The 17,497-nt window shown below is 51.9% G+C and overlaps 1 protein-coding gene and 1 long non-coding RNA gene across 4 annotated transcripts in view; one reads left to right on the top strand and one right to left on the bottom strand.

Annotated features, from left to right (window-relative positions):
• LOC133755853 (uncharacterized) overlaps positions 1-17,497 on the top strand; it is an 86,203-nt gene that overhangs the window by 20,184 nt on the left and 48,522 nt on the right. The window lies entirely within an intron of this gene.
• The window catches only part of SCUBE3 (signal peptide, CUB domain and EGF like domain containing 3), a 35,336-nt gene that overhangs the window by 12,541 nt on the left and 5,298 nt on the right, over positions 1-17,497 (bottom strand). The window contains exons 2-8 of one of the 3 annotated variants that reach the window (XM_062185991.1): positions 9,738-9,860; positions 8,303-8,428; positions 6,392-6,526; positions 5,354-5,479; positions 5,069-5,185; positions 3,043-3,090; positions 687-803 (exon numbers count right to left, since the gene is read on the bottom strand). In XM_062185991.1, the coding sequence (XP_062041975.1) occupies positions 687-803; positions 3,043-3,090; positions 5,069-5,185; positions 5,354-5,479; positions 6,392-6,526; positions 8,303-8,428; positions 9,738-9,860 (792 nt within the window). The remainder of the gene's footprint in view (positions 1-686; positions 804-3,042; positions 3,091-5,068; positions 5,186-5,353; positions 5,480-6,391; positions 6,527-8,302; positions 8,429-9,737; positions 9,861-17,497) is intronic. The other 2 variants (XM_062185992.1, XM_062185993.1) reach the window with 2 other exon arrangements.

Here is a 17,497-nt window from a genome sequence, read left to right as displayed (position 1 = left end):
CCTGACCTGGCTAATTAAAAGGCAGGGGAAATAGAATGGGCACTGTGGGAGATTATACCATAATAACAGCCAACACAAAGTGTTTACCATTTGCCACGCTCTGTTCTAAGTGCTTCCTATACAGTGACTCATCTAATCCTTACCACACACCTGTGAGGCAAGCACCGTGGGGAAACTGAGGCATGGAAATGTTAAGCAACTGGCCCAGAATCACAGAGCTGGGATCTGAACTCCAGCATCAGTGCTCCTGACCACCCTCTTAGTCTTCCTTTGGCAAGTACACCTTCCCAAGGGAGCTGTCACACCCCACCACCACGCCCACCCTGAGCCTCCTGGGAGGTCTAGGGAATGTGGGTTAAGAAGGTTCTGAGCCACACCTGTGACCTCTTGCACAGCCAGGGCTCAGATGGCCTTTCAGACCCAGGGACACAAAGAAGAGACCCACAGGGGAACGGGGATGAGTAGGGAAAAGAGGTAAAGATGGGGCAGGGGACACTAAGGAACAGGCTGGACTTTTGTGCCCCTTGAACTGAGATGGGAAAGGTAGACAGGAGACAGCTCTTAGCCACGCCCCGTGTTCTTCATAAAAGGGGTTGAGACGTCCCATAACAGGTAGCACCCAGCTCTGGTCCCAACCGCAGCCCCTTACCAGGGGCTCTGTGCTCCCGTCTTCTCCAAGTCCTTACCTTTGCAGGTCTTCCTGTCTGGCTGCAGCATGAAGCCCACAGGGCAGCTGCAGTGCACACCGGTGGCTGCATCGTGGCACTTACTGTCGCAGCCCCCATTGTTGACAGCACAGGTCTCTGTTTAGGAGGGAGTTGGGGGATGGGAACCAGGTTAGTAGCCTAGAGGAGTTCTCAGCTCGGGGCTGTGGAAACCACGGAGGGCTGAGGGAAGGCCTTGCTCCCTCCCTGTGCTTTAGGAGGAGTATTAAGCAGCGGCTGCCGGCTCCCAGCCCCCTTCCTCCCATCACTCCCAGCCCCCATCCCCTCACAAGTGCAGCCAAGCAGTCCACATCCCTGCCCCCTGCTTGATTGAAACAAGGTGGACAGCAGTGAGGCAGGTACAAGCCAGAGCTGTCAGGCAGGAATGTGCTGAGGGGGTGGAGGAGGTGAGGGGGAGCAGGGAGGGATGGGAGCCGAGTGAGGGGGTTTCTGGCGGCCAGGGAACCAGAGGGACAGATAGGAATTGCCTCTTCCCACTGAACATCTCATGGGGCAGGAATGTGGGACAGTCTTAGAGTGGGTGGGGTGGGAAGAGTGTGCCTGGTGCCTCCCAAGCCCACTGAGGGATGCCATCTCTTTACATGCCCCTTCTTCCCTGCCCAGCTATCCTGAGAAAGATCGCAGTCCCAGATGACTGTTCACCCTCAGAGGAGACAGCACACCCTGCGTCATCTTCCTCCAGTTCCTCCCAAGCCTCCCTCTAGTTGCAGGCTGTGTTGTTTTACTTTCCCAATGGCAACGTAGGTTAGGGCAAGGGGCAAAAAGAGAAAAAGAATCCAGAGGGTGTGGAAAGGTAGGTGAAAGAGTGTAAGAACCTCAGAGTTTGACAAAACCAAAGTCCTTTTTTCAGCTAAGTCTTGCATTGCTCCCTCTTGGCTGCTAAGCTTTTCAAGAGATCAGAGGTGGGGGAGTGTGGCTGTACCACTCCCCTCACTGTTTTCTGAATTCAGAGCAGAAGAAAAACAGGTTTAGAGAGCAGCTTGGTAGTCAGGTGAGCCTGAGGAAAAGCTATCAGCTCAAATAGTGCAAGGCCCTGACAGGTGCCCTGATGCTGTGGAGGGGTAGCCCATCCTTGGGGTGGGGGTGGGGGGCTAGAATTCTCCCCTGAGAGGGAGAATCCCAAGGCCTCCAGTAGTGATTCTCAAATGGAAACTGAGAAAAGAACTGGACAGCACTACCATCTTCTGGAATCTCTGAGACCTGACACTCAGCCCAACTCTTGTCACTGTGACAGAAGCAGAAAGGCCAGGGCTCCAGAAGATGCCTGGCACTGGGTTCCTGGCCATCATGCCCGGGTTTGGGAAGAGCCACAGTGGGACCCCCTTGTGTCATTCTCACTGTAGTCGTTCCTGAAATTCCCCAAGCCCAGCTCCCCCAACAAGAGTGCTGTTAGCATAAGAAGAGGTCTACTAAGCCCTGGGCCCAAGACAAGGGAACAGAGATCCTGGGCCAGGTCCAGGTAGCTTCTGAAGGATCCAGGACCGGGAGCAGGAGAGCTGACATGCCGTCTGCCCTCAGCTAGACCACGATACCAGGCATGGCTGCCTGCCTCTGCAGGACAGCATACTCCAGAGCAGAGCAGGGTGGGGCAGCCCAGGGCACACACAGCCTCACCCCTTGCTCTCCAAGGCTGCAGAATTAGAACCACCAAGTTACTCCATGCAAGGTGCTTACAGGTACACCACACACACTGTTTGAATCATCACAGCAACCTGAAGGGAGGACCGTTCGTCTCCTCGTCTTACAGAAGAATGAACGGAGAATCACAGAGAAAAGTAGCTTGCCTGAGGTCATACAGGTGGAAAGTGGCAGAGGCAGGATTCACACTCAACTCTGTCCCAACTCAGATGCTGTGCTCTTAACCAGAATGGTGCATGGTGCTGGCACGGGGAATGAATGTGGGTAAGAACCCAGAGAAGGCATCTCAAGGAAGGGATGGCACGTAACCTACTGCACCCCCATCTCAGTGGCGCAGCGGGCATGGTGGGTAAGATGGTGCTAGCTGGATTTTTAACTGAGTAGAGAAGGAGTGAGTGGGGAGGGGCAGAGGGCTGGGAGGGGCGTGTTAGGAAGTGGGTGTGGGAGGAAAGCGCGGAAAAGGAAGAGTGTGAGGGACAAAGGAAGACAAGATCAACACGAAGGCTCCCAGGCCAGTCCTTAGAGACTTAGGTTTCCTGTCACCCAGTGGGCCCAGTGCCCGGCTGCCAGGACAGCCCTGCGGGCAGGCTGATGGGCATGCGGTTAGTGGGAGCCCCGGCAGGTTAGCCCTTCCCCTAGCAAGCCAGTGAGAGTAAGCGGAGAGAGCAGACATATTTACCATTAGAAACGGCCTGAGTGGGGATGTGCTGCTCTAGCCGCCTTTCCCCTGTTTGACATTGTAAAAAAGCTGTTTAGATGCCGGGCGGGAGCCACTGCGGCCCACTGGGCCCCAGACCCCTCCCTACCCTCCTCCCCCTGTAAGCCCACACCACTAACCCCCAAATGAGCCCTGGAACCCTACAACAGAGTCACTCCTCAGCCTTGTCCTGCCTGGCATCCTCACAGAGTTCCACCAAGGGACTGAGAAACTGAGTCTCAGAGGGGCAGTCACGGGCCCAGTGTCACACAGCATGCGAGTGACAAAGCTGGGAGGCAGCCTCAGGTCTTACAAACAGCCAAGTCCCACATCCCATGTCCACGCTTTCGGCTAAACTGTACCCTGTGTCTCCCCACTAACTCCAAGTGTCAGGCTGACTCCGACGAAGTTTCCTCCTCCCAGGGCTGGTGAGAAAAGTGAGATAAAGGGCAAGGTAAGGAAAGTTCTGAGGGAGAGGAGGAGGGGGAGCTGGAACCCTCGGACAGCCTCATTAGCTTTCTGCTTCAGGCGCCCGGGGCCCAGGTGGCGGGATGAACCTCGGTTTAGAGAAGAACTCCAGCAGCCATGTCACGGGCTGTCCAAACAGAAGGGAACCAGAGTGGGGTCAGGCCCTCGTGTCTGTGTGCCCTGCACTCTGTCCTGATTCATGCGGTTTTTCTGGGGGGCCATTGCTGTGTCTTTGGGGAGGCTCTGGGCTGTGGGAATATGTCCAGGGGAGTGTGGGAGGTTCGCAAAGTAGAAGAATTAGACCTATGAGGAAAAATGAAAGGAGCTGGGAAAAAAGTAGCCCAGAGAAGGCAAAGTAACAACCTAAAAATGTTCTGTGGTCTTTGAAAAGTGAATTCAGAGGGAAACGTGGAGCAGGAGGGGTCTTAATTGAAGATGCACTTGGGAACTGGCTGTGCGAATCTCGAGCAGGTGCCTGAGAGGGACCTGGGAGAGCATCACCTGCTCCCCTGTTCCGGGGGGGGGGGGGCGGGGGGCAGGCCTCTGGTAGTGGAGGTTAGGAGGGGCTGGTTCTCACGTCTTTGACACTCATGACCTCACCCAGAGTGACTGTTCACACCTCCCCATCCCCAACGTGTCAGGGCCACCAGTTGAACAGCTGCCCACAGACACACATGCCAAGAGCAAGCCTGCCTCCTGCCTGCCTGAGGACACAGCCTCCTCTCCTGTTTATTTCCCACCTCTCCTCTGCACGGGCTCACCTTGTCCTGTCATCTTCTCAGCTCTAATGACCTAAAGACCCAGGGAACCAGGAATTTAAGAAATTGAGGTTCCTGAAGATACGTGAGGTAAGACCTAGGAGTTCAGGAAAAGGGAAACAGGTATTAAGAGAGCCTCAAAGCAGGGTGAGAGGGATGGGAGACTGGAGTTGGTGAGGAAGTGAGACCGTGACAGGTGGAGCTGAGAGTGTGAACCACTGAGGTCTGGAAGAGAGAAAGAAGGGGCACACAGGAGGAAAGTGAGGGAAGAAAGGCTGGAGAGGAAGAGGGTGCTGGAGCCAGGAAACCCCACTTTTCTGTTGAGGGCTGGTTGCTGCAGGAAGGAACACTGTCAGCATCAGTTCAGAGTAGGGGTAGTGGGCTGGGCCAGCTCCATCTCGCCACACTAGTCACCAGGGCGCCAGCCAGGCCCAGCCAGCTGCATTTCCCCCGTGCTCTGCCCCCTTCCCACCATAGCCTCCATCAACAAGCACCTCTGCGAATTACTCCAGTTTGGCCACACTTTATGGGACAAAGAGGGCAGTGAAGCTCTCAGGGTGGGTGATGCAACCAGTGAATCGGGCAGAGGGTCAGGTGAGCCCCATCGGTCTCTCTCCAAGTTGTCCCTCATTGGACCTGCCATTGTCCGGGTGTTCAACTCCCTCATCAGTCACTTTGTACCCAATCTCTGGGCCCCTGTGCTCCCCTCCTTGCCTTGGTTCCCGAGCGTCCCCACCCACCCCCATCACAGGCAGACTGAGTTCTCCCCTGGCCTCACCCACCGATGCATGTCTTCCCGTCCGTGTGGAGCACAAACTTGACATGGCAGCCGCACCGGGGCCCCTGCTCTGTGTCATCGCATGTGTGCTGGCAGCCACCATTGCCATAGTTGCACGTCACTGTGCAGAGAGGGCAGGAGGCCTGTCAGCTCTCTCCTCGCTGAGTGCCACAGTGCCACGGCGTGGCAACTGGCGCTCTTCTCCAGTTGTCCCTCCCCTGCTCCCTTTCCCTCCCAGCCCTTGCTGCTTTGTCCACCCTTCCCTCCACTGCTGTCCCAGGAATCTCACATTTACAATCCCGTTGATTCTTGGTGAGCTCGAAGCCAGGGCGGCATTCACATGCGATTCCCCCCTTAGGGGTCTCGCGGCAGATGTGGGCACAGCCGTGATTCTTGTTCATGCAGTTCATTCCTTCTAAAAGGGAAGAGGAGGGGGTGCGTGGCCTGTCTCCCTCCTGGGGGAGGAAGGGCTAGAAGGGGCATTTGGGGGCCTCAGAAATTGGGAGAATTCTCTGAGGTTGCAACACAAGGACTCTTCCCTGCAGGGACAGGTCTCCTGTCTTGCCCACAAAATGGAGTGCTAGCCAGCAGTGCTGAAAGCCATCCTGATTGGTGTAATAGGATCAGATACCCATCCCAGAGAAAGCCTGCACGATCATACTGTCCTTTCAACACCTGAGCTGGGGTCCAACAGTTGCCTGGCACTGTGTCAGGGACAGGGTGGACTTAGTAAGGACCTAGACAAGATGCGCTCTATTCCTGTCGAATTGGGAAGAAGATAAATACCAATCAGGTATGTTATGTGAGTGGGGAGTAACTGGTACACTTACTATGTGATTTAACCCAACAAACATTTACCAAGCTCCCACTGTGTGCAGGGCAGTGTGTAAGGTACTGGGGATACAAAGGTGAATTAAAGTCCCTGCCCCAGGGATGATGTCACACTGGGTTGGGGTGGGGAGAAGAATCACAGAGCAGAACAACATAAGCCCCACTCTCCCTGCCTGACTCCCAGTTGAGTGCAAGGAGGACAGCACTGATGGGGCCCTCAGATAAGCTGGAGCTTAGAGAGGCTCAAAGGCCTGCAGTTAGGAAAACATTGACCTTGGACAGGCTACAGTCTCCTCAATTGCAAATGACCCCAGCCCCAAATTAATTCCCCACATTTTGCTCTTTTTCGGAGTATCTGCCCGTGGTGCACTCAGAATGTGATCAAACCGGGGGACAAGAGAAGGAGTTAGCAGAGTTGAGGAAGGAGGTTGAGGGACAGGTAGAAAGGGAAGCCTGGGGAGGGCAGGCACGGGGACCTCCCAGGTCCCGGGCTGACCTTCCGGCCGCTGGATGCAGGTATGCTGGTTGTCGCTGAGGAAGAAGCCTTCCCGGCAGTGGCACTCATAGCTGCCCATCATGTTGACGCAGCTCTGCTGGCAGCCACCGTTACCCTCGGCACACTCGTCCACGTCTGTGCAGGACAGGCGATAGGTGGGGCCATGGGGTGCAGACCAAGGTGCAGGGTGTGAGGGGGGTGGAGACAGTCTTAAGAATCCAGCCTCCTACCTCCCAAGCCCAGCCCTAGGCCAGACACGTCAGCTCCCATCCAACTCCTTGTCAGCTAATACTCCAGTGAGTGTGATGAGGCCGCCCAAACAGGGCAGACCTGGGGAACTAGGCAAGGGGAGGCATTTGAACCTGGCTCTCGATGGTGAAGACTTTCCTTCACTTCCTTCACCTGGGGAAACTGGGTCCCAGGGGCAGAGGTGCTCAGAAAAGAGCAACAGTGATGATGAGGATGGAGGTGGGGTAGAGGGTCAGGGAGAGGTAAACGGGGGTGGCTGCTGGTTGTGATGAGCAGCCAGGGGATCAAGGAACCTGGGAACGGTTCTGAGTTCAAGAAGAGCCTATGGCCATGGTGCTGAGGTTGGAAGGGCATGCCGGGTAAAGGCAGCTAGGCCTTAATTCCTTGTGGGGCGGGGACCATTTCTATGGACAGGCCACAGCCCTGTCCTTTCCCCCCTCCCCCATGCCTGGGCTTGCTGCCATATTCCCCGGCCTTTCTCCTATTTTGGTTTAACAAAACACAGTCTGGCAGCTTGGCGGGGAGGGATAGGGGGAGAACTGCCAGGCCACACCCTCAATGGGAGGGAGAAGAGTAGGCTCTCACCCCCAAATCACTACCCCCAAGCCCCAGAGCCAAGCTTCAATGCTTGACTCCATCCCTATGCTAGCTACTGACCTCCCACGTCTGGAGCCCTTCTCAGTTTGCCTTGGCCCAGGAGGCATCAGGGAGATTGGTTGCCAAATGGAGCAACTAGAATTTGGCCTCCTGGGGCACTCATCAGCCTCTTGCTTCCCATCTTTTCTGCTGAGGCTCTAAAAATCCTCACTTCCCCTTCTGGCTAAGAGCAGGGCGACCTGGATCCAGCTGGCCCTTGCCTGTGAGGTGCACCTGCTAGATAAGCTAAGGAGGTATACTTTCCTCAGGTTTGCTCCTGTGTCTGCCCCATCTCTTGCTATGCCCTGGGCTTCCCCAGCACTGTCTTCTTGCTTTTGCCCCATCCTACATTCCATCCCTCTATTTGTCCCCTTCTGTTCCAACCTCACAGTTTAGCTACTCTGGCTAAGATTTTGCCTCCATTTCTCAGTGGGGAGGTGGGGAACAGAGGCCCATTCAGTTGATGATGATGCTTCTCTGTGCCCTGGGGAGCCACATCACCACGCTCATCAGGAACACTCTTCCTTCCACTTGTTGAGCACCTACTATATACTAGGGATTGGACAGGGCTCTTTAGACATATCCTCTCACGGGGACCCACCCAGCAGCCTTTGAGTAGGTTATCGCTGTTGCCATTTGAGAGATGAGGAAGCTAAGGTTTCCAGAGATTAGCTGATTTGCCCAAGGCCCCACAACTAGTTAGTAAGCAGCAGAACCAGGATTTATCTAGAGCCGAGTCGTCTTCCTGCTCTATTCACCCACTGTGACCAAGCTCACTGTTGTCATCTCCTGGCCCTCAGCCTGGGAGCTCTTCCTAGCAGGGTCACCTCTGCTATTTTTCATCTGGCAGCAAGATTATTTCATCCTTAGAGGCCAGTCCCAAAGGGGAGACTGACCTCGCCCCCTTATGGGAATGTGGCTCGTGGAAGTTACTTTCCCCTCCTTACCTGGGAAATGGGAAATGCTGGAAGCATCCTCTTCCCCGCAAACTATCCAGCCACCCCCACCCCCTTCCCCCTCGCTCACCCAGACAGTTGTGTCCATCATGTGCCAGGTGGAATCCGTCGTAGCAGGTGCATCGGTAATTACCAGGGATGTTGACGCAGTCATGCACGCAACCTGCATTGTCCTCCCGCTCACACTCATCCACGTCTGTGGGCAAAGAGAAGCTGGGACAGCTGACCCCACTTCGGACCCTGCACTGTCCACCCGAGGGCTCAGCCTTGCGGTTACTTTATTTTAAAATATAACCTCTGTGTGTGTTTGTGTTTTCATGGTCGTGTCATAGCCTACAAACCACTTTACATTTTGCAAATTTTCAGCTAAGCCCATTTTCTCACATCTCCATCCAGTCTTTCTAATGCCCATTGTATACGGTGGCAGAATATTCCATTGTGTTGCCATATTGTATCTTATTAATCCTTTTTCTCCATTGTTAGGCACTTAGGTTTCTTTCATTTAATTTAATATCAAAAATAATGCATTTGAGAACATCTTTACTCAAATATTATTTGTTTCTTTAAATTTCTTTTGAATAAGTTCCCAAGACTAAAATTTCTGGGTTGAAAGATATAAAATACCTTTTAAGAACCCTTAAATTAAATTAAAGTTTCCTTAAATTAAATTAAAGTTTCCTTAAATTAAATTAGCCCTCCAGGGGTTCTGCATCCACAGATTCAACCAACCACGATCACAAATATTCGAAGAAAAGTAATTGTATCTGTACTGAAGACATACATACTTTTTTCTTGTCATTGTTAAATGACACAGTATAACTATTTACATAGCGTTTAATTTACATTAGGCATTTTAGGTAATCTAGAGATGAGGTAAAGTGTACAGGAGAATGTGCACGTGTTATGTGCAAATACCACAGCACTTTATCTGAGGGACCTGGGCATCTGTGGAGTCTGCTCTCCTTCGAGTGGGGGTGGGGATGACCTGGAACCAATCCCCTGTAGATACTGATGGACAACTGTACTTCCCAATTTATGCCATTAGGAGTTAATGAGTCTCTACCTTGCCTGTGGAAGTCTCACCAGCACTGAAGTTCATAAATTTAAAATAGTATCTCAAGGCTACTTTAATTTGCATTGCTTTAATTATGAGGGGAAGATGTGTTTGTTTACAGTAGGAATTCCCCTGAGGTATATTTTCTGTTCCCATCCTTTGCTGGCATGGTGTAAGGATCTAAACCGCCCTAGTCCCATGATTCTGGTGCTCCCGCCCCAGCTGAGTTGTGGGGCTGTGAACCATCCCAGCAGAGAGGCTCAGCTAACCTGTATGGCACCCTTGTGCAAACTAGGAGATAGCACCCTCTGGGAAGATGCAGCTGCCCCCCGTCCTCGACGAGCAGGGATTTCAGTGCTGGGTGTTGTGTCCAGTGTGGCTAACTGAGGGCAACACACTGGTTTCCCTTTTCCCACAGGTCACCCTTCTCTGAGCACCCTCCCAGCCTCACCTTTGCAGTGTTTGCCATCTCCCGTGTAGCCGGACTTGCAGATGCATTTGTAGGACCGCGGGGTGTTCTGGCAGATGGCATCGATGTGACAGTTGTCAGTCCCCTCCACACACTCGTCCACATCTGGCAGGAGCAGAGCGGGGAACCCGTGAGACCTTCTGTTGATGTCTCCCAGCAGGTGTCTTGAGGTGGGCTCCCCAGGCAAAATCCCCTCTTCTCTAAAACAGAGGCAGCAGCCTCTCCAGAAAGAGATGTGCTGCACATCACCGATCTTTCTGCACAGACTCTGTCATCTTAGGAACTCAGAAGGAACCCCAACCACTTTCTGAAAAGCTTAATCCACAATGACAGCTCACTCCTCTGACTTAAAAACAAACAAAAACCTCTTGGGCTGAGCAGTATACCTAATTTTGATTAGACGTAGTCTACCTAGTGTGAATTGATTTACTGCCTTTCTTAGGAGCAGGCTGGAGGAAGAGAAAGAGAAAAGGCATGGGCACAGCATCCTCTGGAAAGGGGGCAGGGTCCAGGGGCCACTGGTAATTAAAGGAGGAAGAAAGAGGGCATCTCAGGGATCCTCCTGTGCTTCATGATTCTGCTTGAGGCCAGGCCTGCCCCCACTTGTCCTCCATGGCACCAAGAAGCTATAAAGGAAAGAAGTTCCATCCTGGGAGATTCTCCTTGGCCTCTCTGCCACCAGCAGCAGTGGGACTTCAGCAACCAGAAGACTGATGGGTGCAGCCTTCTTGGCTCTCCAGGTGACACAGGCAGGGCCGTCCATCCCAGGACTCTCAGCTCTTGTGCTGTAACAGTGCTGTTCTCCCCTTGCCCTGATAACAGGCGCTACACACAGACCTCCAAGATCTAACTTTAAAAAGATGGTGAAGAGGCTGGTGCTGCGGCTCAATAGGCTAATCCTCCGCCTTGCAGCACCGGCACACCGGGTTCTAGTCCCGGTCGGGGCACCGGATTCTGTCCCGGTTGCCCCTCTTCCAGGCCAGCTCTCTGCTGTGGCCCGGGAGTGCAGTGGAGGATGGCCCAAGTGCTTGGGCCCTGCACCCGCATGGGAGACCAGGAGAAGCACCTGGCTCCTGCCTTCGGATCAGCGCAGTGCGCCGGCCGTGGTGGCCATTGGAGGGTGAACCAATGGCAAAGGAAGACCTTTCTCTCTGTCTCTCTCTCTCACTGTCCACTCTGCCTGTCAAAAAAAAAAAAAAAAAAAAAAAAGATGGTGAAGAAAGGCCACAGGGAAGTCTTTGGGCAAAAGATTCCAACTTCCGGGGCAGTATCATGTGGCCATAAGCTGAACTGAAATTCCATTGCAAATGCTTACTATACGGGCTCAGCCCAGTCCAGAAGAGACTCATGACATGAAGCAGGGTATGGTGCGTGCCCTCAGAGAAATTAGAGACTAGTTGAGGAGAGTCCTCAATGCTGCAGAACATCAGTGTCAGCTCTCCTGAGTTGTCCATACCCCCAGAGACTCTGGTCGACAAACCTGGGCTGAAGTTTGTTGGCTATCAGTGTTTTGCTACAGCCGTCCATCCCAGTGATTCTAATGTGCAGCCAGGGTTGAGAACCTGTGTTACTTTGAGCTGTGAACTGGGATATCCAAGGTAGTATACAAGTGGTAGCCTCCAAGTAGGAGAAATAGGATTTGAAAGCAAGATAGCCTGAATGCCAGGTATGATTTGTGGGCTACAGAACAGCCTGGGTTTGTTAAAAATGCTATTGTCAGTCCTTATTGTAGACCTATTGAATCCAAATCCTTAAGAAGCTCGATCTGTTTTTACTGAATGGGTGAGTAAACCAGTGACCTCTCTCTAGGCACCCTTGAGTCCTGGCTGGACACAGTTATCTATCCTCTTCGTTTATACTTTAGGGGGCAGGTCTGAAGTTCCCTGGGCTAAGCAGAGAACTGGAATCTGGAAGAGTGCCACCCAGACGCTCTGCCTGAAGTCTTCCAGGCGTCTGTTCAGCTCTGCACTCTACCCTTCAGCCCCCTTCTGCTCCTTTGCAGCTGCCCCCCATGCCCAGTGCGGAGAGCCTGGCCACACTTAATCTGTTCCTCACTCAGACCCTGCAGCCAGGTGTACACCTGCCCTCCCACTGTGGGAAGTCCTCCCAAAGTGAAAGAATGGAGAAGAGGAGGATGGAAGACTGGTTCATAAGTGAGGGTGCAAGGGACTTTTTTTTTTTTTTTTTTTTGGACAGGTAGAGTTAGACAGTGAGAGAGAGAGACAGAGAGAGACAGAGAGAAAGGTCTTCCTTCCATTGGTTCACTCCCCAAATGGCCGGCGTGCTGAGCTGATCCGAAGCCAGGAGCCAGGTGCTTCCTTCTGGTCTCCCATGCAGGTGCAGGGCCCAAGCACTTGGGCCATCCTCCACTGCCTTCCTGGGCCACAGCAGAGTGCTGGACTGGAAGAGGAGCAACCGGGACAGAATCCGGCACCCCAACCGGGACTAGAACCCGGGATGCCGGAGGCAGGGGATTAACCAAGTGAACCGCGGCACCGGCCAGTGCAAGGGAGTTTATAGATGGTTAAGAGGCTGTGTGGAGAATCAGTTGGTCCAACTGATGGAAAGAAAGCAGTACAAAGAAAGGCATTATCACAGGACAATCATAAGCACTAGTTCCGGATTCAAGTCCAGTTTACCACTCTCTGTGGAGGCCACTTTTACTGTCTGTCTCTTCTGCCTTTAAAGTGAGGATGGCAATACCTCCTCATGAGAGGCTGTGAGCGGTTGATTAGGTGCTTTGTGTAACGTGCCCAATGGAGTGTTGGTAACAGGAGGCTCCCAGTGTAGGAAGCTTGACATGATAAGTATGAAATCAACAGTTACTCTAGGATGGTGCTAGTATGGTAGCTGCTAGCCACACGTAGCTATTACATTAATCTAAAATTCAGTTCCCTTGTTGCACTAGCCATAGGCCAAATGCTCCATAGCCACATGTGGCCAGTGGCTCCGACCACAGTGGACAGCACAGACATGGACATTTCCAACATCACAGATCTATTGGACAGCACAGAGTTCTGAATAAGGGATACCCCTGGGCCTGGAGCAACTGGTACAGAAGCCCCTCCCCTCCTCTGGGGCCGTCTCAGAGGTGTGTGCCTATCCCCGTATCAGCTGGTGCTTCACCAGGGCCTACCACAGGCTACCTGGGCTCCCAGTTCTTCCCTTTGTCTCCATTTAATGTGCACCACTGCTAGGATGGACCTTGATGGATATCACCATAAACCCAGGCCTCTTGGCAGAGCCTTCAAACCCTCCAGCAGCCAGGCTTTTCCTGCCATCTCCTGCTCTCCCTCATCTCCCTGCTCACAATGCTGATCCATCTCCTGCAAAAAGACTCTTCCCTGGAAGACTTTACCTCCCCCCACGCCCTCTATAGCACCTACCTTCTCTACTCCTTTCCACACATCTCACTGACCACAGTCTTTCACTGACCACACTGGTGCATTCCTCTTTTTTCTTTCATAGCTACACTGCTTGGCTTTCCAGATCTTTGCAAAAGCTCTTTCTGATCAGCCTCATTCCTGGTGAACTCCTGTTCCTGGGGGATTCAATTTGCCTGAGACAGAGATCTTCCACCTGCTAGTTCACTCTCCAAATGCCTGCAATGGCCAAAGCTGGCCCAGACCCAAGCCAGGAGTTTGGAACTCCATCCAGGTCTCATTTGATGGCAGGGACCCATGTACCTGGGCCATCATCTGCCACCTCCCAGGGTGCACATTCTCAGCTAACTCTTTAAAGCCATGTTGTGTATCATGTTCAGCTCTCCCCACAGATGAGCACTGGCTGAAGAAAGAACCCTAACTATTTGTTTGAAATCTTCTTTTAGAAATAAAAATATTTTATATACATCTTCAGAATCACACACAAGTTACCTTTTAGTTCAGTTTAACTGCATTGAAATCATTTGGGTTTTATATTTTCAATTACATTTGAACTGAGATTACAAGATTGTAAGAAAAACACAGAAGAATTACACATTATTTCAGTACTTTTTAGCATACCAAATTGAAATACACACAGGGAAACTTCAGGTTTGTGGGAAATGGTCTTCAAGTACAATACAGACCTTTCTCAAAGCTACCGTATCATTTGCATGTGATATTTGCAGCTCTGATCTGTCTCATAGAGAAAAGCTCTCCTATGCATGTGGCAAAACTAATGGGCCATGAAGCGGAAGCCTGTAGAATAAGCCAAGGACCATCCAGTACTTCAAAAGCTGTATTGCCTTTACAAAGCCTGGCATTTCTGGACCAGAACGATGTACAGAACAGGACGGAAGGGAATCACTCCAAAGTTACTTGGTAGCTTGGAATTTTTCATAAAGCCCCATTTTATATCTTGGAAAAAAATCCAAGGGCAATTAGATGACAATGGATTGGGACCCTAAATTTCCTTCTTATTAATAGAACCCATGACGTTCAAGTGAGAAATCAAGAAACATTAAGCACCTACTGGTTTGAGATTGAAATTTATTAAAGATTCATGATGAGTTGCTTCCCACCTTGAAACCAAGGTGTAAAACTGGCATCTTTTGAAGCAGAACAGGCCTAAAGCAGAGCTATGAAACAGGGCCCTAAGTTTCATCCAGCAGCTTCTTTAGAGCCCCTGTCACCTGCCTACCTGCCCACCCAGAACCTGGCCTTGCAGGGATCCCTTCCATGCTATGGGCACAGCCTCAGCTTGTTCTCTCAGGACATAGGCCAAACCCCTGCTACCAGTGGGCATGGACTGAGTGAGACCAGTGATTCTCAACCCTGACGGCATACTGGGGACCTCTTTAAAAATGTGAGTGTTCGGGTACCCCCCTGAAGCAGCTGAATTAGGATAACCAGAGTAAAGCTAGGGTGCTACCTGTCTCCCTTTCCCAACTCAGGTAATGTGGATAAACTATTGGCCCACGCTGGAAAGAGACCATGGGGCAGCATGACAAAGTGGTTAAGAGAAGAGGTTCTGGAGTATTATTCTGTCAGCTGTCCGTGTGGTCTGGGCCAGCCTCCGAACTTACCTGTCCCCTCCTCTGTAAATGGGAATAATCATCATAGCACCCCCCTGAGGGCTGCTGTGAGCATCAGATGAGTTAACACTCATCAAGTAGTTAGCACCGCAGTGGAGGTATACAGTAAGTGCTCTGTAAATGTTTGCTATCATTATTCCTTCTCTCTGGTATCCTTTCTAAACCCCGTTCTCCTTATCAAAGGCCCATTTCAGGCCTGCTATGGAGGCACCACAGGGCATATGATTGTGCAGACGAGTTGGGGGTAGACATCCCTGAAGGTGCTGGCTAAAATTTGCCCTCCACAGTCCTTTGTGAAGGCTATGGAGACCCCACCACAGGTGCTGGACTGGAACAGACGTTGAAATCGGAGAGTGGTGGCTGCAGAGATAACTACAGATGAGCAGAGCCCTCCCTGCCTCACCCTCCTGGTACAAAGATGCAGGTCTGTAACTGCAGCAGCTTTCCCCAGCACCATCTGACATTCCATCTGAATTTGCTCCAGTGCCTGGTGGAACACTCCAGAAAAGGGAGAAACAGGGTGGCAGATACAACCTGGAGGGCAGACCAGAAAGGATGGATCATCATAACACAGGTGGCCTCAAGATCCCTTCTGAGGATGGGGAAGTAGACCCCAAAAGAGGAGCAGCAGGACCCCCAAGGAAACACTTCCTCTACTTTATAGTTTTGGAAATGAGCAGAGCTGTGCACTGTGGGCTATGGACAGACATCCCCAGGCAGGATCTGCCCTACCTTTACATTACCACAGCAAATGCCACTCAGCAGTGGATAAAGTTAGGGGCAAATTTGATGGGCCCAAGCAGAAGGTCAGACACAGGCTGCCTGGTGTTGTAACGCGCTCACATGGCTGTGACACCCTTCTGTCTCTGCCAGGCTAGCCCAGGATGTATGGTGTCTGCCTCACTCCTCCCTCTCCCTAAATGGCTCCAAATCTCACCCATCACTGAGAGCCCCGTTCAGGCGCCACTGGTGGGAAGCTACCTGGGACTGCTCCAGCCTTAACTCCTGAGGCTTTCATTGTCAGGTTCTTTGGTCACCTGATGGATCACTGCCTTGTGATCAGTCTCTTATACATTGCCTTGATATCACTGTTTAAGTCTTAGTTTACATGTATTACCTACTGAAGCCTAAAGGTCTATGAGGCCATGGCTTTGGAATCTCTAAAACCTATGTGGCAGCTGGAATAGAGTTGAGTGTATTCATTCAGCCATTCAGCAAGTAGTTGCTGAGTGGCTGCAACATGAAAAGCACTGTGCTAGGTGCTGGGGGTTCATCAGTCAAACAAAGCAGACTAATACCACATTCAAGGCAGTGAGTACATATGTGGGGACAGATGGCTGAGTAGACAGGTGAGTAGATGGGTTGGTGGGGGAGTGAATGGTGGGGGCATCCTTTGCTCTGTGTTAGCTCATAGAAGCAGCTCATTTCTTTACTGTCCTGTGATCCTACCAGCGTTTTGGGTGGAGGGAAGTCCAGGAGTCCCAGGAATTTTAATCTCAAGAGAGACGGGAAACTCAAAGAAGGGTGGTACCCACCTAAAAAAGCATCCATTTGGTGAGTGCTGGGACCAGATTGGGACAAATGGGTCCTAGGATCCCAGGGTACTCAGCTGTCACCTGGGGCCACTAGAGGCGTCTCTCCAGAGCATCCCCATCAGAGGTACCTGAGCCCCAGAGCGAACACCTGATGACAGGACACCAGAGGCCATCTGAGACAGAGACCGGCATTCCCTTGCTGCTCCTGGTCGGTTCCCTCATTCTTTCCTCCTCGTCTAAGTAATGTCCAAGACAACCAGCCAGGCTTTGGCCATGACGTCCTAACCTGCAGCACGCTGCATGTACACCCGCATCCGCACACATCTGCTCTAACTCTTCGATCAAAACGGCAGCTAGGGAAACTGACAGGGCCCGGCTCCACAGTACTGCTGTCACAGGCTGTCATCCCAGTGAGGCCCTGTGACCTCAGCTGGAGCCTGGGTGCATTTTCAGCCTAGACAAAACATAGAGGTGAGGCAGACCTAGACAGAGTCCAGGAAACCACACAGATGACGACCTCTTGACCCCAAACAAAAAAGAGTTATTTCTTTCTTAAACAACTACACTTCCCTTTCCCATAATCTTAGCCTCTCCAAATGAAGAGTCAGGAAAAGCAGTCATGAGTGGTGATGCGGAGGGAACAGGGCTGACCCTGAGACCTTACCACCTGTCAGGGGAACCTGTTGAGTTTCTCTCTGAAGTCCTACCTTGCCCCTAATCCAGCTCCTTGCTCATTTCAGTTTTGGGTATGGGCAGAACTAACAGCTTTGCGTCAGGCCTGTCGAGGACAGGAAGGGGCTAATGAGCTGGGGGAAGAACAGCATTGGAGAGGGAGTGGGTAGGAGGGAGGCGGGCAGAGGCAGATTCTGGCTTCACCATTATGAGTTTTCAGAGAAGATGACAACACAACCATGGTGTCAGATGTGTACACTTTCACTAAGTTTGCAGAGTTGTGTTTGTTTTTTTTTTAATGTAAGTTATTTCATTTAGTCCTCAAATGGTTCAGTCTCTAATTAAACAGATAAGGACACTGAAGCAAAGTGAGGGCATCCCAGGAAAGAGCAAATGGCTAGTGTGGAGCCAGGACCCCAGGTTTTCCGACTCCCCGTCCAGTGCTCTCAGCACCACTGCCTTCTAGAAGCACCTGAGAGAAGAAGCCGGGACTCAGTCACTGTGGTGCCTCCCCCACC

The sequence above is a fragment of the Lepus europaeus genome, chromosome 3, assembly GCF_033115175.1.
Source record: "Lepus europaeus isolate LE1 chromosome 3, mLepTim1.pri, whole genome shotgun sequence".
Taxonomy (NCBI): Eukaryota; Metazoa; Chordata; class Mammalia; order Lagomorpha; family Leporidae; genus Lepus; species Lepus europaeus.
The sequence above is the reverse complement of the archived record's forward strand: the minus strand, read 5'-3'. Positions and strand labels throughout refer to the sequence as shown.